Source organism: Hyalella azteca, unplaced genomic scaffold (genome assembly GCF_000764305.2).
Source record: "Hyalella azteca isolate HAZT.00-mixed unplaced genomic scaffold, Hazt_2.0.2 contig3573, whole genome shotgun sequence".
NCBI lineage: Eukaryota > Metazoa > Arthropoda > Malacostraca > Amphipoda > Hyalellidae > Hyalella > Hyalella azteca.
The window spans coordinates 6508-30884 of record NW_025933818.1 but is presented as its reverse complement, the minus strand read 5'-3'; the positions used below and the strand labels follow the sequence as shown (position 1 = coordinate 30884).

The 24377-nt window shown below is 38.9% G+C and overlaps 1 protein-coding gene across 5 annotated transcripts in view; it reads right to left on the bottom strand.

Annotated features, from left to right (window-relative positions):
* LOC108667423 (protein abrupt) overlaps positions 1-22208 on the bottom strand; it is a 44602-nt gene extending 22394 nt beyond the window's left edge. For 4 of the 5 annotated variants that reach the window (XM_047879664.1, XM_047879662.1, XM_047879663.1 and 1 more), the window contains exons 1-4: positions 21819-22208; positions 16679-16890; positions 13669-13848; positions 11599-12115 (exon numbers count right to left, since the gene is read on the bottom strand). In XM_047879664.1, coding sequence (XP_047735620.1) covers positions 11599-12115; positions 13669-13848; positions 16679-16890; positions 21819-22110 — 1201 coding nt within the window. In that variant the 5' untranslated portion in view covers positions 22111-22208. Of the gene's footprint in view, positions 1-836; positions 9071-11598; positions 12116-13668; positions 13849-16678; positions 16891-21818 lie in introns of those variants that run through there. The other variant, XM_018154447.2, reaches the window with a different exon arrangement.
* Positions 22209-24377: the final 2169 nt, after the last annotated feature.

Here is a 24377-nt window from a genome sequence, read left to right as displayed (position 1 = left end):
TGAGGCGTCTTCTAACTCTGGCTAAATTTCAGTCGTTGACCACTAACAGCAAATTATCAGGACTTCAAATGTGGTTATCAATAACCTTTTAAATTACAGTATCTTAAAATCGAAACAAATTTACGACCTTTTCTAATTACACCATTTGTAAGAAATTAAATTTCTACACGAGAAGAAACGATGCTAAAACCCCAGCGAAGCAGCATCTTGGAAATGATTTGCAAACTTCCTCGTATGGCTGGGAAGTTATTCATCAACACGGACTGGAACATCATGAGCAACAGTTCATCACGGACTGGACTTGAACATCAAGAGCAACAGTTCATCACGGACAAGTCTTAGTAGTGATCAACACCCGAGGTACAACACTATCAAAATTCCGCAAAGAAATAATATTAAGGAGCAGACCACCATACCATGAAGAAAAAAATTCCCCAGTTGAACACTAGAAGTAATTACTTACCTCACGGTAAGAATCCAATCTACTCTTATGAACATAAACTGTGCAAGTTTAAGGTCGTAGAAATACTTTATGCTTGTACAATCTCGAGGTGAACCAAAGAAATTATACCTTCAGAATACCAGTTAAGCTTCCTTCAGACAAATGAGATTATTTACAGATAGCGATGCAATTTCAGCCCCAATGTGGGTCATCCTCAGTTTTGCCTGTCAAAGCGGCGAGGTCCTTGCTGTGCTATGGGTAAGAAAGTGCCACATTTCGACGTGTGCGACCCATTAATTATTCCGAGTGTTTGATCCAATAATATACACACAATGGGCTCCAAATAAACAATCGCTCAGTACTAGTAGAAGCAGGGTAAAAGAAACGCATTACGTAGCATTAACAGTTACTTATTACACCTTAAGAAACAATTATTGGTAAATTTTTCAGACATCAAATGGAACTATGAATAGAACTTGACACACTAACGCTTCGCCGCAACTATGAAAGTCGTCAACGAGCATGTCATCTTATTTAAATTGAAAAGGGGACATTCTCGAAGTCAGATAAAGTTAGCCATGGGCAGAAATAGAATTGCAATTTCATTCAGAAAATCTGTTTTCAATTTAAAAACGAGTTGAAAAAAGAACTGGTCAGCAAAAAGAAATGCCGCAAATTAGCATTGCTAATGACACCCCTGAGGATATGAATAAATTATTCGGCTATAAATTTAGTCACAGCAAATAATTCTGGTGATTTTATCCGTCCAACTTCCACAGCTAAATCGCAACACTTGCACAGACCAAGAATCCGTCACAGAGTCCCTTTGAATCCTCCACAGAAATTAGTCCCCTTGAATCCTTCACAGAGATATCCTTCCGCATGTTATATCCTTCACAGGGATTTTCAACTGCAACATGCAGTGAATCTTTTCGCTCAGCAATACACTTAGCATCTTTCCAAATGTGTAAAATAATTCAATGTTCATTTATTTAGAACGGAAGAAACTGAGACGGCCTGATGAAGATTCAAACGACTTGTGCGGTGACACAAAGGAAGCTGATGTATCTACAGTTCAAAATAAGTGCCTCGAGGTTTATTATTGAGCACAGTAACTACAATAGCGATAATAGTTACAGAGAGGATAGAGTAGAGCAAGGGAATGCAAGAATTACAGGTAATATATACTTAGGCAAGCTAAAGCTACCACCATAAAGTTTACTTCTACAAGACGTCATACCTAACAAGATTACGATAAACCTTCGTAAGTCATAAATCAACCCGTAATATCTAGAGAACAATATGTAAGTAGAAGCATTCGTAACAAATTGAAGGCGGCAATCCTGCAAATAAAGATCCTCTTGAATGAAGACACGATGCGAAAACTATAAAAAGAACAAGGAAGTGAAGCAAGACGTGCTACACCCGCCATGTCGACCAGGTGGACAAGTAATTGGTACGTAAACTGAAACACAAAACAACATATCCGATACAAGAAAAACATAACATACAAGTATCTGGACCTGACAATTTTGTTAGAGATCGTTTTGAAAACGCGCGAAATACTAATTAATCTGGTTATATCGCCAGTCTTGACGTGGTCAAAATTACAAAAAAAACTTCCAGCATCTTGAATAAGATGTTATTATCGTAAATAACCCTGCATGTGAAATAAGCGTTAGAGTTTTGACGCCATAGTATTGCACACAATAGGTTGGGACACTGGTAGTTTGCCCCCTAGATTCCAAGACAGATTCGGTAATGTGGTTGACGTAAATTCATACTTGGTCATGATGAGAAGTCGAAGACACAAGCCCGTGACGACATCTCATACCGAATGTTATGACAACATGGTTATCTAATGGTTCAATAACTGCGTTCAAATTAGCTGGGCGGTCTTTAAGGAAACGGGGGAGCGACAATAAGGGTTGGGAAGCTCAGCAACAAAGATTTTAAGCCACTAAATATTGAATCAAGAGAAGAAATCGTAAGTTCTCAAGAGATCAAGTCATGAGGTAGATCAATTTGAACAGAACTACAAGATCAAAGTCAGCACAATAAACTCGCTCGCGAATCTTTCCAATCATCATACGGTTTCCGAATACGTAATTTCCTCCTCTTCAGTTGTTTACTGGTTTTCGAATGCCAGTTTATAGGAGGAAACAAGCAAACCCCTTACTAACTCCAACATGGAAACCTCTGTTCTCAGCACAACAATCAAGTCCCGTGCCTTCACCTGTACATCAAGTTCATTAAAGACATCAGACGAAACTTGTCAGCTGTGAACAATGATGACCAAGGCATGACGAACACTTTCTGATAGTGTGATTCGAAGCCCAAGTTGCATGGGTTGACTTACACTAAACCAATAAAACTAATTAATTGACTAACGTAAAAATAATAGAAACGGTAACAACGAAACAAAAAGATTATTGATATTGAACTGTATGATAATACCTGAGTGGTAAGTATTTACACAGCAGCGATCAAATAACGGCCTGAAAAAGCTCATGATCGTGTATATTATATTCCCAGAGCTGATAAACAAGAGAGGTTCTACTGTCGGAATTAGCGCTTTCCGAGCACGGGATTTTTCAACGTCAGTTGTACATAGCCAGATAAAAACTCTTCAATACAAATATGTTACAGACAAACTTTTAAATAAATTGCAAATATGAGACTGAAATTACACCAGAAAACTAAGACGGCCGCGGGATTATGAGGCAGGTGTTTGGCTCATAGCTTCACAGTATCAAAGTATTAAGACGGACACAAATATATCAATCTGAGAGATGAAAATAATTATTTGCTTTGTGGCTTTTAAGATAAAATTTAATCTGATCTAGTAAAAATTCTGGGCACAAATTCAGGCATGTTAAACTTCGCAGCATGAGCATCCTCAAGAAATAGCTTCCCGTTTTGGTCAGCTAACGATCGAGCTTTCCCGACAAAAATTCTGAATAAATTTTGACGCAAAATACAGACACGAGAGGCGAACACAGAACAACACATGAATTTGTACAAGAGGAAGAGACACAGACTACACCAGCCTACCGCTGTGCACAACTCCCAGTATACGAAGATCTTAACTCTACAAGATAAATCGTATAACTTCGAAGAGAGAAGAAAGCTTCTCGTGGTGTGGCGCCGAGGTTCATGGCCATGCGTCCGTAGGCTAAGAGGTGCCCGACAGTTGGTGAAAGCCAAAGTTCCCGCATTAACTTCAATGTGACGCGCGAATCGATATCGTTTTCCACCGGCCACCACAAACGTGCCCAAATGTTGCATTTTGCCCCGATGTCTGACTTGCGGGTAACATGGCTAAGCTGAATAGGCGCATGCTGCACCAGCGAATAATTTGCAACTGAGAAGTAATTTGATAGGAGCATTGAAGTAGCTGCAACAAGCCGTTGGTCGCGCACACCCACGTATGAGAGACACAAGAATCTCACTGATACTTACATCTACAAAGAAACTTACTCAGGTAACACGCAGAATTGCACACAACACACTATTATAGTACATCCCAAAACATTCAGTAGCTGTATAATTAACTTACTGGCTATTACACGTCGTTTGCATCTATTACCTTCAGACGGTTGTCCTTAAGAACTAGGTTACCTGCAAATTGTTGCATTTAATCCCTATTTTACCTGCACTGGTTTACTCGTAATCGATATAATAGGCGTTAAACGCCACATACCGTCCAATAATAGCCTTAATTACTAATTACCTGCACGTATTCGCCCTGAAGCACGCATTACCTGCCACGTTATTCACTATCTTAACAGCGTCAACATCTTATCAACAACTGGTTGAGACTTCAAACAATTAATAGAAAAGCCCTGAAGAAATTGACACATTATTGAAAATAACATTATGCACCGACATTGTAATTCAATATTTCGCAATTAAGCTAAATCTCTCTGTACCAAAACTAACAGTTTATAATATCCTTTAAAAAACAACGGCAAATTAGAATGCAATGCCCCGTAAGTTATCGTAGTAGTACTTATTGGTCTATTGGTCAGATGTACGCAGTAAAATGAGTACTATAAGAAACCGTGATAAAAAAAAATCTAGACGAGAACATTAACAATCCTGGTAAGAGATCCTGAGATGTCATATTTCTTCTGAGGTAGAATAGACTGCACACCAAGCGCTGCGATCAAAATCCCAAAACCGAAACGTCAAAACCACGACTAATCTGCCATAAAATGGTAAACAACTCTCGACGGCAATTTTTTGATCAAAAGTCGGCACCACATTCCAGTTTCCGACTATGACGTCAGTGTGCCCCATCAAGTTCCCGGCGGCGCCACGTAGGGCGGCATTATATTGATTTACATTTTATGGATTGTACTCCACCAGACCACATGTTTACCAGCGCAGCGCTCTAACTGGTGCAACCGTGCAAAGTTCGTCAAAATGCATCCCAATGCCCTGATTTACAGATTACCAAGCAACAAGTATTTCCTACTTTACAATGCTATTGAACTTGAGCGAAACACATGGCCCATGGGCATGTATAGATTTATCTTCCCCAGGTGTGCAGAAGAACCTCTTAACTTCCCATGTCGACTCCCATTCATTCCGCTTTAGAACCTGGACATCAGTAAGCTAGAGTCGGTCGCGTTGCAGCGGGCGCTCATAATGTTATCTGGATCGTGGTTTATAATTCATACAACACCCTGAGAAGAGTTATATGAAATTGTAAGGCTTGCAAAATGCCTATAACTTTGAATGAACTTAGCCTCATTGCTCTGGCGTAAAGATTAATTTTAAACGCAGCGCAATACTTTCATCGATAGCAGGGCACTAAGAGCTCACATCGATGCCATCTGGTCCCTCCTGGCACGCCTATTTCCCTGCACTACAACAGCCATGGACGACATTCCTACCTGCACCCGTACACTATGACCCGTTATGTCGCAGAGCGATAATTAAAATAGAATACTTCAACATTATTTATCCCGTAATATATTATTACGCAAATAATCAACCCTATGAAGGCAAACCACTTCACCATTGAATGGAGTGCCGAAAACTTCAATTTGTTCATGCTATAAGCTTAGACAAATCGTCAATATGATAATTGTCAAAAATTCCATGCATTTCTTACACTCGTTTTTCAACTAACCTCTAAAAATAAATCAATAAAGGCTATCAATAGGAAGAATGCGAACATATTTTGCAGTATTACACGACAAACTTGTAATTCTAACGCATTTATGTAGACCAACGATACCGATGAGGACAAAAAGTTCCGAAATGTAAGGAATATCACTTGGATTTTTATCAAGCTGAACGTGTGTCATTTTGCTAAGCAGTATTGCGACAATGGAGAACATGTGACAGGCCACTTCACATCGTGGTTATAGGTCTAAGAGACAATCAACTGAGCATGAGAGTTGAAGCATATATGACGTGTTAGTCAATTGAGGTAGGAAGAATTTTAGGACGTTATCTCCACGACAAATATAGCTCTTGAGTGGAAATATGTAGGAGAAGGGCGTAAGAGGTATTTAGTCTGCGCGTAGCACAGTAAAAATTACACCCGACACTTAGGTTCCACCATAATGGTTGCTACTCGATAGGAGTACAAAATATTCAGAAATTTAAGGGGGATTCAACCTAATAAAAAATTTCTAGTGCAAGAGATAAGTTAACCTCCAGTGACCATTGCTTAAATTCGCCGCATACAGACATAACATACACTGAATTTAATATCTATGATACCTAACTTGAACAGGTTTCGAATAACTTTGTTAAATATACTTCAATCAATTAGAAGCTGAACATCAATCGCTTTTCCCAACACAAAAATAAACTATCACAAAAGTATAGAGTTTAGAAGAGTTTTACCAAAGAAATAAAAAGGTGCAAGCAGATCTATGACATTCATATTGATCGCTTCTAATATCTAACTATTGAAATGCAAATCCAGTGTTGATATAAATAGGAGTAACAATTTCATCTATCCAACAAAATTAAGACGTAGTGATGAAAGATTGACGGATATCAAGCCTTAGCCAGTTCCTACTTTGTACTAAAATTTCCAACAGAAAAATGGCACTGAGTTCGAGCTCGAAACTGATAATAATCGAAGGCATTAATATTTCCGAAAACGCGTAAAGCTTGGAGCTGACAGACCTTCCTTTTCCCACAAAAACAGTCTGGTTTACCCGTATCATATTAACTAACACAAGCAAGAAGTGCACTACATTCAACTGCTCGGAATTTCTTGTTGCAATTCAACGAAGAGCATCAAACGTCAAATTGGCGTGGAGGTAACAGAACACAATCTTAACCTCACAATATAACAATAATTCATCAATACCACACAAATACATCGACAATTTGAAATAATTCATTAGCTAAGCATTATTGAATGCGGCCTGCGGAGTCACTGATATCGGAATTAACAATACAGCATTACAGGGGAAAATAATTCCTACAGAAAGGACGTTCGTGATGCTTGAAACTTCAAATGAAACCAAGTAGCTAAGGCATTCAGAAATACATTTCAAATGAAAAGAAAAGTGTTTAGTGTTGCATCATCAAAAAACAACGACCCTGTTCACACATAGATCAGTGGTTCTGCTGCATGAATGACTTCTTCCATTTGGGGTCAGCGAGAACAATTAAAGCATCGCATATACAGAGAACAAGATACGAACGTATACGTTATTATTAATAAGATTGTTTTACCTGCACACAAGTCTTGTTAAGTCACGGTCAAACTGAGGTAGTAGTTAATTATAACGAATCTTCTAAAGGGTACTTCGCTTGACTGAATGACGAACACAATTCAACGTACCTGTTGGTATTGTACGTGCTTAGCGCTTGTACATTTGCGCGATTCTCAAAGAATACATGTTGAACTCAAGGGGGGTGTACTTGCTGTACGTGTATACTGATACAACATGCGTAATTACAACAGCATACAATAGCCTAATACCTTCCCAATAACATATAATAGCTATATTCCTACCATCCAGCAGTGTTTGATAAGTTGAATCTGCAAAAGAGACCCGACTGCTAGCGTCAAAATGCTATGGCATTATTGGGATGAAACGCTGTTAGGCGTCATTCAGTTGATAACAATAATGAGCGTTTATAAGATCGTCATCATATATAGTCCGTTAAGATCATCCCATACATAGTCGTTGATGCCAATAGTCTTGAAACATCCGCTTACAAGTAGCAGATAAGAGACTGACGTGCACGAGCGTTTAAGCACCAGGAAGTGAAAGTTTGTACACTACAAAATCGAGGTATGTAGTTCGAATGTAATAAACTGCATAACTTGTACAGGTGCAGAAGAGAGCGCGTTATATTACAGTTGTACTAGTGGCTTGACACGGTTTGATTAGAAGCTTCAAAGCAGGTCTTCACCGACAATATTGGGCTCAACATAAGTTCTGGCATTATTTCGTCGAAGAATTTTATGCCGACAGCACGCAACTTCGAACTACCTTCGAAAATTTACCTCGCAAATATCTCAGCCCAAATCAATATCACAAACTGTGAATGCCTTTGTTGAATTTACATCCACAGATTATGAAAACATGAATCCTGAAATTTCGTCACATCGACCGTCAATCAATGAGAGTGCAATCAGAGATGCAAGTTAGAACATCCGTAGTCAGAAGCGATTCCCTACACCAAGACACAAGTTATTCCAACATAGAAGAAGCTGTTACAGTCGCAACACTTCTCTCGTATCATGGATACTAGCGCCTCAAAGTTAGTAGCCAGCTGATCAGTCTGACCAGGGTTGGTGCAGGTGGTGAAGAGAGAGCTGGTGTGGTAACATTACACCTTCTTGAGCCAGCTGTAGCTGTTGCTGCATTTGTTGCATCTGCTGTTGTTGAAGATTGTGTTGCTGCTGGAGATGATGTTGCTGTTGTTGCTGCTGCTGATGGTGATGTTGTTGTTGCTGCTGTTGCTGAAGCGTCTGTTGAACGTAGCTCTGCTGCATCTGAGTTTGCTGGCGTTGCATGCGTTCTTGCGTGGCTTGTCGTCCCTTCTTAAGCTGACTAATACGTACGGCCAGACGCCGGGACTGGTCGAAGTATAGCTTTCGTAATTGCTTCATCACTTCCGTGGCAGCATCGAAAAGTTCTCTGTCGCTGGCTTTGATGTCCTTGCAGTCCATTTCTTCAGGTGTAAAGGCCTCAGCGCCACTGCTGCTAGTCCCAGCCATCGCTTCACCTCCCGAAGTCTGTTGCTGCTGCTGATGCTCGCGCTGTTTACGAGCTATGGCCGCTTCAGCTTTACAAATTCTCTTCAAGGTTCCTGGATTATCAACCTCGAGTAAGATAATTCTGTGCTGGAGTTGTGACAGCTGCGAGCGAAGTGAATCAATGTTCTCAAATGTCTCAATAAGTCGTGAAGTAGCGCGTTGTCGTTTACTCTTGCCTCCCATGGTGGTGTAGTTGTGCGTAGCGTTGCGGCAGTAACTCCACTCTTTGGCTACGGAGCGCAGCAGTTGGAAGTGAGGTGTGCCCTCGAGACCCGTGTACGCGCTAAGCAACGGCCCCGGTGCCGGCAGCTGCAAGCATTCTTCCAGAAAACGCCGGATGAGTCCCCCCACTGGCTGCTGACCACTCACACGGCTCAGCCCTGAGGGGGAAACACACCCATCACTTCTTTGTCGCGTTCGTCTTGCACCTAACACATGTTTCGTATCGTGTGACTCGACACCGTGCTTCTCCAGTGCTATTGTTTAATTCTCATACTTAATTAAGCATTTTTCCAAATTAAAGGCTTTTTTTTGGTGGTGAACGTACTGGCGTCAATTGACATTTGCCAGAAAAATTCGAGTAAATTCAAGTAGACATTTTTCTCAATTGATTTTTAGGTCTTACTCGAGTTGCCATCCAATTTTTTATTTTCCTTTCTGACGTAACGAACGATCGTAATCGTAACGAGTCTTGTACAACGATTCGATTTTAAATACAAATTTTAGATTTGTTTCAATTTGCATTAAACACATTTGTTCTCAGGAAATGAATTAGGTACTTCAAATTGATTACTTGAAATTTAATATTCCTGACATTTCTTGAACAAGATTTGTGCATGTTTTCAGAGGTTACGAAACAGCAGCACTGTAAACACGGCACCAGTAACACACAATAACAACAGCAGGCGAACAAATTAAAGTGAAAGCAAACAGCACAAGCACGAACAAGCGCTCGGCACTTGGACTGCTTGCTTCACTCATCAAAACGTGATAATTAAGAGAACGAAACACCGTTTTTGGAAGAATGCTTGCGCCGTGAGCTCGCTTCAGACATGATCGCTAGTGAACTGATATATCCTAGCCTTATCGACTACATACATCAGAGTAGCGAGAGGGACAAGGAGCCGTTCACGTTTATTGTCCTCGCTCTCGTATCTTCATACATTTCAACTATCGAGGGGAGCGAATACCTTATACAAGGCAAGCGTATGAGATCTTGTGCAAAGGAAGTAAACGAGTTTCAATTTGTTACTAAAATTCTCCGACGTCACAAACATTCTCAGTCCAGCTACGGGTTTGCTCAAAAGCAGAAAAGCGGCATGCACAAAAGAGCTAAGGATGCCCAAGAAAAAAAAATATCTTACATGCGCAATAAAAAATTCAACTGCCAGCACAGGGAAAGAAGAAACGTGCAAATAATGTGAGTGTGTGATGAGACAAGTTCTCAGGGCATTGCTGTCTTCAGCATTCAATAAAAGTTGAACAAGAAACGAGGTGTCATGTTTAAAGGTTCGAAAAAAGTTAAATAGAAAGGGGAAATAGCCTTTGAGTAAGAGCATAAAAATCATTCTAAACCCGTCGTCAAATATCAATCTGACCGGAATTTAGAACGCAAGTCAAGGTTACATGATCGAGTGATTTGATGTACATCTAGTAGCTAGCATCCCACTGAAGCGAATTGTTAATAACCAAAAACTGGAAATTATTTCACGCTGAAGTGAATGATATCAGTAACAGGGGGCAAGAGCCCACCATAAAAGGAATGCATATCGTGCAAGAAGGAACCCAAAGAGCTTGTTTGTGAATAGATTTGATAGCTAGAAGGAAGACGCAAAAACTCAGGGTGTTGTTCAGCTTTTAGCTTTACACGAAATGGAAATATTGCAGGGCAAACTATACATGGCGTCAAATTGTTCAGATATATAAAAGTGTATTGACACGTAGATATAAAATCATACTATGCATAAAATACAGCTATAAAAAATATCAAAATGTAATAAATTATTCCAATACTGAATGATGATGTTTTTTCCTACACAAGTGCGGGGCGAAATGACACAGCAGATCAACTAGCAAGCATTGTGACGTCCATGTAAAGATATCCTTCGACAGAAATTTCAACTGTTAGGATGTTCAAGAAGTAGAAACGCGAAGGCAGGTTATAATAACGATCTGAATACCTACTTCACCTGTAGCGGAAAGCAATTTCGTTTGAAGTGAATAGAAGTGTAACAAATTTTGGGGCAATAAAAATAAGAAATGTAGGAAATTAATTCAAGAAATAGACCAAACTTTTTTCCCATATACAAGAATGAAGTCTACAAAGGATATGTATTGAAGTTTGAATTCATGTATGCACGACTCGCCTGCAGATTAGGTACAGTGGGTAATGAAGTCTATGGGGAGGAAGGATTGTGAAATGGGAGAGGGCGAATATCGAAAACCGAAAAGAGCAAAAGAACGGTTGAAAGCAACACAATATACTACTTCAAATAAATAGATTATTTGGTCAACTGTGGCACAATTCAGGTAGGAATTAGCATCATGGAAGCGATAGAAAAGCGTAGAGCGATTAATAATATAAACTTGAGAGATTGTTCATATGAGAGACTGACAAATGAATGAAGTAAAATGAACGTCTTGGACCATTAACCCAATCTTAAGGCTAGTTAAGGAGAAGCATCTATCTCAGACGAATTTACTCAGTCAAACTCAATCACGTTCGCGAGTGTATCATTCGATGTCAAGGAGAAAACAATCGCGCTCAAAGAACCGAATTATTCGAGTCGTACAAGGTTACAAAGCGAGTAGCACAAATACCCTGAGATTATTGAGTTTGACCAAGTAGCCGCCAGGTTAGTCAAGCAAGTCATTGAGTTGAACAGCTCAGTTACTTGAGGGTACTCACCCTCCTGAGCCTTGATGGGCGGCGGTGGAACATAAGATGGCAGGAGAGTGCCTGGAGGCGGAGGAGGTTGTTTACTGCTGCAGCTCGTCTCAGCCGCCGCTGCCAGGTATTTGTCAGGGTTGAAAGGCTCGCCGTCCGTCTCGAACTCCGTGCAGTTCTTGAGCTCGACCATCTCTTGCTTGACGGGTAGCATCTCAGAGTCGCTCTCGTTGGCAGAGTGTGCAGAGTCCTCAGTGTTGTTAGGAGTGTTGGGCGTGTCTAAGAGGAGTGATGCAGCTGCTGTAGATGTGTTGTTACTGTTACTACAGCTGCTGCCAACCGAGACTGTGGGTGCAGCTGGTGCAGATGCGGGACTGTTGGTTGCTATTGAAGACGAAGCTTCAAGACTCAAGCGCGGCCTCTTAGGACTGGTGCCGGTATTGTCGCCGCAACTGCTGCTGCCGGATGCGGTGTTGATGTTACCGCTGCCCACGCATGGAGAATCTTGGCCGTCCGTGCAGGACCGTAGAACTTTTTGCTGCGAACAACAAAATTTACATTGTACTTCATTTGTACCAGAAGCAGCCAACATACAACTTCTCTGATAGCATGTTATATTTTGGTGTGATCATCTGACGCTTTTCTATCATTGCTCAGAAGCTATAGAAGTTTTCTAAAGAAAATGTAGCATAGTCAAAAGGTGTGAACACCCGACGGAACAACATTCTCATGAAAACTTCAAAAGTCTACGAAATGATCACAGTCGCGCTACCAAAATTACAATGAGAACATTAGGGTAGAAAAGTAAGAATTGTTACAGGTTTTGGTAACCCGTTGGACTAGGTAAACGTTACACCGAAACTGTGATGACAATAACGGCTCCCTACGTCAACGCAGGCCAGATACCCATACGAGTTACCGCAACGCGTCCTATGAAGCGACATCTCCTGGCCCCCCAACCCACGACGCGGGGGCGTTAGTAATGCAACTCTCCGCGTGCCAGGCCAAGATAACGAATGTTGTCACAATACAGGTAACAAAGGTCGCCACAATTGGCCGGTACTTGATGATGCAGACGAAAGAACTGTCCTCTACACTTCATATCAGTCTCATTCTCAATCTTCGGCTACGATGGATTTTGAGAATTTAATTGGGTCTCCAATAGTTGCATTCAAGATGTTTAAATATGCATGTTAACGCTCTGGGCATTAATTTTGGAGTATTATTGATCAACATTATCACTGGATCTTCATTGATTTCGAATTCAACAAAGTGTTGGCAATTTTCCCTCATAATAAATCAAATATATAAATAAATGTGAGGAAGTTCTCTTAGTCGTATTAGATAGCAAAGATTTGCCTAAGTTCAACTTAAGAAACACATATACCCTCAACCGCCGCACCCACAACGCAACCCGCAACTGCTGCATTTGCAACGTCTTCGACGAAGCGCTCAGCCATTTAATTACATCGCATACAAACATTGCAGGCCATTTTAATTACGCCACATACAAACGTCGCAGTCACCGTGGTATGATTGTAACGCGTAGCTGCGTCTTGATAGTCCAGCTACAACAGACCTCAACTATTGCGATTAATCCTATAGACACACAAGTATGAATGAGTCAAATAGCGCATCGATGACTTCCACAGTATAAGTTGAACCTGACTTTTAACTTCCCTCAGCCCAAAATTAAATCAAGAACAATTGCTCAATAAAACGTACGTCAAGTTGCGCAGATTTTCACAGATCTTAATGGTTGATGTTTAAAAAAACGAAACGAAAATCTCTGAAATAAAAACCTGAACTTCATACTAGCCAGTACCTATCGACTGCACCGTTGAAAATTATAATAATACATAGCAATTAAGACGCCGATGAACGAACTACTGAGTACTGACCGGGCCGTCTCACTAAATTGGTTACAAGTTCTTACCTCCGGTTATCAATCTCTGACGGCTTTTCAAGCTAAACCCACATATCACAGACGAGAAATAAGTCGATACGTGCACATGGGTCGCTACGTGTACTAGCGAGTTATGTTAGCACGCAAAACACCTCAATAAGCCTAACTCCGGAATTAGAACGAACCTTTTCGCTGTCATCGGCGAGGCCCTTGATCTTGAGCATCTCGGCGGTCTTGAGGAAGCGTGCAAGGTTCTCCTGTAGGACGTTCACCTCGCCCTGGTAGATGAAGTGCAGCAGCTTCTCCATGTCTGAGTGCCGCACCTCGGGGGGCAGGATGATGATCGGGTGCGGGCACGGGTACAGCTGCATCCAAACAACAAGTCTCACAATGACGAAAAAATTCAAATCCGACCAAGAAAATGCCTTAGTACAATTTTTTATAAAGTAAATTATATTAAATGCAGAAAGAGAATACAACTCTTCCATATTAGTAAGAGACCAATAAATGACGCATATCGTTGTGCTATGTCCGGTGGTGTTGGTTTGTTTGAAGCTTGGTGTTGGAAAAACAAAGGCGTTATTCGGGCACGTATTCACGATACCCGTTGCACCGAGATATTGACAGAGAATGCGGCTACCAACAAAAAATATTTTCTCTGGTATTTACAAGAAATAAGTTGTCATTTTGCACATTTGAGGGGCCTAAAGCACAACGTGGAATGAGAAAGTTGTGCCCAGAGCTTTTCTGTTCAGTTTCTGCATGTGATCAGCAACAGCAACAACTCGGTCTGCAGAGAATAACTATGAAATTTGGTGGACATAAGTGAAATAAAGTATACATTTATTGAAGTGAATTTCAAAGTTTCCTCATGAGCTGGGCTTACCCCCTACACGTGAAACCGTAACATTGGATTGTAATCTCTAATTGGGAACGTTATTTCGAAACCGCTCGGCATCGTCTAAATTGGACGTGCCCAGGCTAACACTTTAAAATCTATCAAAATTCGTGGAAATTTGAATGTTTGAAGTCCAGCACTATAAATGTACCGTATAGGGGCTGTATGTATGTATCAAGGAGTCGGGGTATAACTGTGACCCGAAATTCTATACCAAGTGGTGGAGTCATGCGACAGTACAAAACAGGGGAATTGAAGGGAGAGGGATGGATGAAAAATTTAATTTTTAATTTTGATCTGGTAGATCATTCCGAGTCAAGGAGCAAAATATTCAAATTCAAAAATCATAAATTTAATTTCGGTCCGGACATATCTTTCTCTGATTAACATAACCTTTCAAAAAATATTATTCAACGATATTCAAAATAACGGGATTTCATGATACGAGATTCGGGATAATTAAATTTGTCAAATTCAAAGATACCGTAATCCATCCCGAGCAACGCTGGGGTGAGCTGTTAGTATTATTTTTATAAAGAATTAACTTCATTGGTCTTTAATACCATGATTTATTCCAATATATTCAACTTCAGGAGGTTTCGTCGCATTAAATCTCTTGAAAGAAAGAGGTCGTATAAAACTCACTCGGGCTATCGAGCTCGAAATACCTGACGTGCGTACAACGATGACATTTTTTCTCTCATAACACTGAAGATAAATCAGCCTCCATCAATGATACGTGCTCTTCGAGTGCTATCTTATCTTTGATCGTGTCCCAAATATTGACGAGTTACCAACACATTTTTCGAGTTACTAACACATTAACAAAACGTTACTAACACATTAACAAAACGTTACTAACACATTAACAAAACGTTACTAACACGTTAACAAAACTGCAAAAAAATTCACGTCTTCATATTTTTGAGGTTTTTCAAGATTGTATTTACTCCCACAAGCTCTAGGAACAACTCGCAGAAATTTGGCGGGATTAGAAACTAGTAACAATAAAAATGTTGAGCAAAAAGCTGGACCAACAGAAAGCCGATTTCCGTAAATTTTCAACGGCTTCGCATGTCATCTTCGACGGAAGTTACATTAACCCGAGGGTCGCACATGTGCTCTCGGCTATTAGATAACAGGCAGATCCAAGTGGTTAGTTACAACGCGTAGATAAGAAGCGGCAGCGCTACATTCAGGCTTATCGGCGTATTGCGCAACGAACTAGTCAGAAATAAATGACATACCGTAGACCAATTAGAAAAAAACTATAAATTCACGATGCATTCGCAATTATTTCAAGGCTTTTGACGATAATAGCACAGCTTTGCAACAATATGATTGGAAATGATTAGTATGCGGTAAGAATCCTTAATTGTTGACATGCAAACAAATTGTTCAGTGATAGGCTGAGAAAAAAATACAATTTTCATGTATTCTTGAAATTTATTAGAAAAGAAATAAATCCGCGACTTTGTTCTGTACACACACAACTCTTTTCAGTGGCTAAATTAGATGTTGAATATTCAGTACAAATAATTACATACAACTCAAGTTGAAAATTTTGTTTTTGAGAGAGATAATCAGTTCAGTGGGATTCAAGTTGCTCCCAATTTAATCAGCTTTACTGCGTGGGGTTATTCCGATTGACGTTCTTAGAAGGCATGTCACAACTGGCATAGATTTCCAATATAAGTCTTTCACCATTAGAAAAAATTGAACTAGTTTCCATTTAATATTTCTGGTTATAAGAACGTAATTTGATAAAACAGCTCATTCATTTTGATGCCATCCAGTGAACTACCGTAACAAAACAAAAAAAATTAACTATTCAGAACTGAGCAAATTACTGTTAGAAGAAAATAGAACTGAACGAGTTAAGAAAAATACAGCCATAAACAATGGAAACAATACAGCGTACTGCTGGCACTTTCTCGTTATTTTATTGGGTTTGGGGCTTGCTGCTCTTCATGGAGCCTGATGGCAAACGAAATATTAAAAAAAAACTAGTGTTTGGGGGGGTTATAATGTGATGAGTCAGCCAGCTTGTCATCAAGACACCAACATAACATCTAAAGGATAAGAGATTATATTCGACAATTTCACATTTGGAGAGCAGGACGAGAAGCAAAATTTAATTTACGTTGAAATTAAGGAAGTTCAATTTGAAGTGGTATTAAAAAATTACACAAGTTAAGCATCTGCTGAAACATAAATGAAGAAAAAAGGATAATAAAATATTAGACAAAAAAAAATCTGAAGTGCTCTGTTCCGCAGGCTGCATCCAAAGAACGCACCTTTATAAGATCCCTGAAGAAGGCTGAGCAGGCTGAGAGGAGCATTTTATGGGCGACCAGGTACTTGCCCTCACAGCCAAGTGTTACGTCAACAAACATCTGTTCATTCTTGAAAGAATCCAAAGTTGATATGAGGCTTGAGTGGTAATTGTTCCAACGCAGGCAGAACTCCTGCGAGGTCTGTGGCACTACCACCGCCTCCTCCATCTCTCCTGCAAATAAAACGTCTTCATTAGGTCGGGATAATCTTGGCAAGGCATCACATTTACAACAGAAATAACATGGCCCATGATACAGGAAATAATTTGATGTGATACAACTAAAATTTGAGCAATTAAGAACTGAACGCACCTCAGGTATGAGGAAACACTGGACAGAACTCAGTCTATATAATTTTACTGACAACTTCTTGTTGGAAATATATGCTGCGTGTGTCCATTTCCAACAATGGAATGAAATGATGCTTGGTATTCATACTCAATGAATAGGTTCAGCAAATTAGATTACCAATTAACTTCAATGGCAGTACAAATTGTAGGGACAAAATTTTGGTTCAAAACTTCACCAACAACTTGCAGTAAACAATTACAAAGACATCACCGCTTTCATTGTGTGATGGGCGTTGGCAATTAATGTTATGTTACAAATATAGTTATGACGAAAGAAATCGATACCAATTCGAAATGGATTTCCGTTGGACCAGTGAACTATCAGCAAATACAAAAGCACTAGCAAGATATCCTAAGAAAAAAATAACAAAGTTTATTTTTGGTCTTCAAAATTACCCAGTGCAAAAAATATTCAGATCAAGGTAGCAGGAGCTGTTGTTGTTAAACAACAGCTCATATTGTTGTTTAACAGCTCTTATTGTTTTTAAACAACAGCTTAGCTAGTGGTAGCAAGAGCTGTTGCTATCTTGTTGCTACCTCGTGTTAAAGCTCGTTGTTGTTAAACAACAAGCAAGATGACAACAGTGACCATGACCTATGATCACAATTAAGAGTGAGTGTAAAAAAGACCATACAATGTTTGTTAATGATTGTTTATCAGCAAAGCATGGGACACCAGGACAACCACAAGACCCCATGACCAGGACAATGCAGTAAAATCAAGCTCACGGCAGATTTTTAGCAGTTATCTCCCCTCAATCCCACAACAACCACATTTCAGTCCCTGCAGCGCTTCAGGAAAACAAGCAGCTTTAATGTGGCAAATGAATGACCAGCAGCAGCTGGATTGAGCTTGTTAGCTCTGACTGACTGCTGGTCATTGCTTCTCTGAGCTCCCATCCAAAATAAGTTCTTGGCCAACAGTTGAGGATTTTTGATAGGTTGTCTATACATGCTTTCTTCCATTTACCTATGCAATTTTAATAGCCTATTCATTCATTTTTTTTTTGTTGCAATGAGAAGTCACATTGCATGTGACCACACATGTCGTGACATATACCACATATGATTGCATGCATGTGACACTATATATATATACCACAAATGACTCATATTCCTTCTTTTCTCCCTATGAAAGTAGCTTGCTTAGTATTTTTAGTAATTTAATCTTCTCACAAGTATTAACCACAGTGAAATTTTACTAATAAAAAAAGTCTATTATGAAGGGCCTTTTCAATAGTTTCCTTCTTCTGCAAACCTGATTTTCTAGTTAATTTTTAATATGTGAATAAAGAGACATTTTTAGTCAACACTCTGGTTGCAGTGCACAACCATATGGTGAACTTGCCAGGCATGCAGTCACGCAAGTAAAATATATATAGTATATGCTTCAAGTAGAAATACACATCACCTGAGATACACACTGCCAACATGGCCAGTGTATACCAAATTTGGCACCTTAATTCATCATTGTTTACTGAATGAAATACCCTAGTAGTGCTGCTCAGAATCATTATTCATGTCTGTTTGGAAGTTTTTCGGAATATTTTGCACATGAAGAAAGCAATCCATTCAACTTCAATTGCCTCATATTTATGTAAAAATGCCCTTCATTTCCAAAACCCTTCATGAAGAATAACTACAAATCTCATTGCCTTTACTGTTGAGCTACTTTCAAATGAGATCTTTTCATGGTGTTGGATCAATAATATATTTTGGCCATTTAGATCAAGAATAAAGTAGGTCATTTAGCAAACTATATAGAAATTTTTACTGTGAAATAACTGCTCCATGTGTTGGCACTTAACAGTGCTCATGTCAGACTGGCATCAGCATTCTACATCCTACAGAGGTTAGTCTTCCATATTTGGTATTTTTTCCATCTAAGTGTTTCCAACAATGTTTGTCCCAGTTGGCAATAAAAACTGGGACAATTTTCAGCACTCTCTGGGAATTCTGGGACAGTGCCAAAATGAGGCGTCCAGATTAAAATAGGAGTTTCAAACTGTTTTTTAATTTTCATCCTTGACAACAACACATAATGAGGCATACTAGTTAATCCTTACTAAATAATTAGAATAGTAAATTGTTTCAGACATTATCTGATCAATATTTCATCTGTTTACAACATTTCACGCATATTACTAGGTAATATGCGTGAAATATTTGCAAGGCGATGCCATCGAAGCTCGTAACTAAAACAGCAAATAAAAAGCCCGTAAAGCTTAAACTTCTGACAATCACAACGATATACTGTACGTATACTTCGCACTGGCATTATAGTATACAGTCGTGATTTGAAGCTCGGGCGGAGCTACGAACGCATTTATCTCACACCAAATTTAGTAAAATTACTTTCTAAACGAGGAAACTCGTCCAATACCACACTGTAAACGTTACATGTTACAGCGAACCGCGTCAAATTATATTATTTCAAATTATATTATATTATTCAGATATTACTTGCCTATCTAGGAAATTTGAAGGGCCAGAGTGAATATAAGTTGAATAGTATAAGTAATAAATGCACAGCAGGAGTAATTATTACATAATTTTACGTCATTTTGATTTTAATGAAAAAAATTGTGTGCAAATGAGAAGCTTAAGTATCTCAGTTCTAAACAGATCTGCACAAAACTTAAAAACAATTCTCATTAATAGCCAGGCTCTGCAGTAGGAATTGAAGGAAAATTTTTACATTGCTCTTCATTTTATTCAACACTAGTCAGAATTAATTGTCATTAATTACAGGCTAGTGGACTGGTAATGCAGGGTTACCTACTGCCTGCTTCAGGGGCTAATAGCAAGTAGCAGCCAGTAGCTGCCAGTTGTGAGCCAACTTCAAGCCAACAAGTTTATTAAACAGACATCTGTCAGGAAAACCTGTATGCTTTTATTTTAACAATCTTTGGTTTAAAATTAAATGACCAACACAGGTCAAACAAACTAGCTCATAGCATAGAGAAGTGCTTTCTCTACTTGGTTGGGACTAATAACTGCCATCGGCAGTAGCCAATAGGTGTAGTGATGACATAAGACTTTCTTCAATCCTTTGCTTGAGTGTAAACTTTGGCTTTAGCTAACCGACACTATTTGTATACTATTCTCCTGCACGTCTCGACTTCGAAATTCAATAAAGCTTCATCTTCAGTGCACATGTCAAGTTTGTCGAATACCAATCTATATCTGTTTTAGCCAGCATTATGTTTCTCCAGCTTTAGAACCAACCAGAGTCAGGACAAAGAAGGTGTCTATGCATGGCCGATGTGTTGACAGCATTAACCTTGTAAATATTGCCGCCAAAGTTTGCATCAACTATTGACCTGGTTTATACCTCGGTCATTGTGGGAAATGTCTGTTGTTTGCTCCTTAAAGTATTTCCAGTTATCACTTCTGATTTGTGCAATTTTGCTTTGCTTGAGAAACCCATCCACATTCTACTAAGTGGCTGACCAATGCACACTGAGTCACCAACTCACAATGAAGGCAGCAAGCAAACGAAACTTTTAAGGCTCTTGTTATATGCAATTCACGGCACAAGAGCAACATCATTTACTAAATATTCAGCCATACATCACTAAATCTGCCCACTAATAATTATTTATCTGCAAAAATAGTTTGGCAGCCAAATGTCACCAAATCAACCCATGACTGAAAACTGCTTGTTAACAATCAATTGCTAACTTGGTAGGTATTCCTTAACCAAGCATTTTGTATGCTTTATTTTTGTATAGTAAGGAATATCTTGTTTTGCCTTAAATTTTAGGACATGTCTTGTCTCATTAATTAAGTCACGTATAATTTTATATTTATCTCATATCATTTCATAATTATTGGGAAACAAGTTTCAAAGTCCAGGACACAAGTCATGTTTTGGTTCATATGTTTATTGACTTTATTCCAGGACAAATTTCACCCTCTGTCCATCATTTTTTTGCCCCCAAATTTTTCGTCTTGTCCTGGCTCTTCGAGAAAATTTTTCTGACACACAGGAGTGAGGAGTCAAACTGTGAGAGGTACTCAAGCTTTTCCCTGCTCTCATGCATCTCATTTCATGTCATGTAGTTGTTGCAATGGCAGGCAATAAACTCACAGACAATGCAATAAAAAAACTAATAGGAAAATAAACTTCAGGAAATAAACCAGCAATGATGATGTTCTCAGGCACAGACCCACATGAATGATTTAGCATTTCCTCACCATCAGTAACATCACCACAATATCAAGCAGTCAGATTTGTTGTACATGGAAATGGCTTTGCTCCAGACAAGAAATTTTGCTTTTTTTATTCTCATACTTTTTATAAAAACGGTTTCAATTTCTGAATTGTGCATTTGAAAACTGCACTTGATAGAAAACAATATATATTAATGTCTGGTAAAATAATTTTGGCATACATAAGATGGAAGGCATCTAAATACTCAACAGAATAGAGGGCAAAAATAATTGAGCACAAGGTTGAAGCAAGATATGAAAACCAGAGGCAATTAGTGTGAAGCCATCACAGCCTATTCATCAAAGTGGAAAACTTGGCACTATATATGTATCTACCATTTCCTTTTATTTGAAGTGGGATTATCCTATTAAAAGTATCTACTTTTTACCAAACGATATAATGAGGCACAAGATAATATTAAACAAGTGGGGAAAAAAAGGTCCCTCTTCTAAGGTTTGAAAATGATCAAAACTTTTTTTTTTAATTAGTAATAAAAAAGTTTCTGCACAAGACTCCATTGAAATTTTTAACTCACCTCTTTGCTGTTCATTAGCCTCATCTTCATTTTTGGCATTATCAAAATTTTCTAAAGTTACATCCATGTCTGTCTTGCAGCTGGCTTTATAGTTCTCCAGTGCTTTGAACTCAGCAGGATGGGCGCGAAGTAGGTGCTTACGCATGCCAGATGTGTTACCATCACTGACCTTGTAAATACTGCCACAAAGTTTGCATTGACTACACGCCTGGCTTATAACATGATCATTGTGAGTCTCACTTGTTTTTTGTTCCTTAAAAAATTTCCAGATATCACCTTTGCTTCGTGGCATCTTGCTGGTTATTTGATTATCTGACTTAATTTGAACAATAGTGAGTATTAAGATTGCTATCTTTCCAAAAAAGTAGTGCTACAGCCTGGCTATTTTCTGCAAAATAAGAGTTCAGCAGTGCAGTTGACAGCCAAATGTTCAGAAATGAATATTTTATTGCAATAGCGTTATGCATTTCTTTCCTGCTGGCCCAATCAAGTTCATTTATTAGGTACCGTAAAATGGGGTAACTTTGACCACATTTTTTTTCAAAATGATTTTTTCACTAGATAAGTTAAACTTAAATTAAAATGTGCAAAATGCAGGTCTATACTCTAGCTTTACTTGCCATAAATTGCTGGCTCCTGCCTCTCATAGTTTTGATGTAATTTAAAAAAAGTGATGGTCTTTGTTACCCCAGCTCTTGGGGTTTCTTTGACCGGGTGGTAAAATCTATTTCATTTTTTGGTAAAATAACTCCAGGTTGTGGTGCATTGTAGTAGAACTCTTCTAGTTACATATGCAAAAGATAAATTTAAGGAAAGTGTCATAGTTTGCAAATGGGGGGCACCGCCCCTCAATGGGCAAAATGTGACCACCTAATGGCAGCCGTGACGGGGTAACATTGACCGGTTTGGAAATTAAGTTAAAATTACCATATATAAGACTCTGTAGAGTCTGAAACATAAAGAAAAAANCTAATGGCAGCCGTGACGGGGTAACATTGACCGGTTTGGAAATTAAGTTAAAATTACCATATATAAGACTCTGTAGAGTCTGAAACATAAAGAAAAAAATTAATAGGTGTATCAAACATAAAATATATTATATAGGTACCTATGGTAATTTTAACTTAATTTCCAAGCCAGTCAATGTTACCCCATCACGGCTGCCATTAGGTGGTCAAAGTTCCCCCATTGGGGGGCGGCACCCCCATTTGCAAACTATGACACTTTCCTAAAATTTGTCTTTTGCATATGTAACTAGAAGAGTTCTACAACTACAATGCATCAAAACCTGGAGTTATTTTACCAAAAAATAAAAAAATTGGAGGAGGTACTCCTACAGGCTTTAAATAATAGCTCTTTTTCGTGGGTCACATTATTAATTTTTTAACCTATTAGATATGCAAACTTTTTAAATCTTTCTATTGTGTTATGTAGCCTCAGTATTAGACCTTTGATAGCCATTGACAAAATTTTTCTATGCCAAATCGTTTTTGAGTTTTGGGGGTTTTTGTTAAAAAACAAAAAGTGGTCAAAGTTACTCCGCCGGTCAAAGTAACCCCATTTTACGGTACCAGTTATGCTTGTTTATTATTGAAATTATATTCTATTTGGCTATTGTTTTTTTTTTTAGAAATTTTGAGTAGTAGTTATATATATTCATCACTTTCAACATCAGCCAAAGGCAGTCTTATTTATGTATATGCTACACCAATATTTTCTTCACCTTACCCATTAATTCAATGGATGCCAATTCATTGCTTTCAATTGTTTTTTTTTTTTTTTGTGTCTGCAAATCAAGACTTTGAAAATGGATTTGAAGCTAAAATCTAATGAATTGCTTTCAATTTTTTTTTGTATGGGTGCAAATTCCAGGAACTAACTGCTTCAAAAGAGCCGTTGCATCTTGGAGAGTAGATCTTTGCTATGCATGTGAGAAATTCAAGTAAATTTCACAATGTTTGGGTCAAAAAATTATACTAAAAATAATAAATTCTCTGATCTTTGTCCTAACCAGAATGTTCCTAACTCCCCCTACATTTTAATATAAATATCAATAAACTAAACAATCTTACATCCCACAATGTCTCATACAATGTGCTCACGCAGCGTCTTCCATTAAGGTGGGACTTGGCATCAGGGACCCAACCTCAAACAGCGTGTAACAGGGTCAAATTTTCATTATTAAGACAACCTGGAGTCGAATTAACCTAACCTTAGTTTCTCCCAAATAGTTAGTCAAGGTAGACAAAACCATGTCCAAGAGCACAGTCATCCTTAAAAGGAAAAGGCCTGCAGTCCTAAACCCAGCCCAAGTTCTATTACCATGTGGCCCTGCTATAAAAAAATAACTTGGCACTCCACACATAACCCCAGATTCCATTAGCTTAAATGACCAGACGTCCTAAATCTAAGCTGTCGTTAACCAGGCAAGTCTCATTCGACAGCGGAAGGGACCCGAAAGGGTCCCACCACGAGCGCGGAAGATCCTGCTGCATCCGCGGGAGAGGCGCCTTGGGTTGCTTCACAACCCGCTGCACCTCACAACCTCTGAGGCGCAGC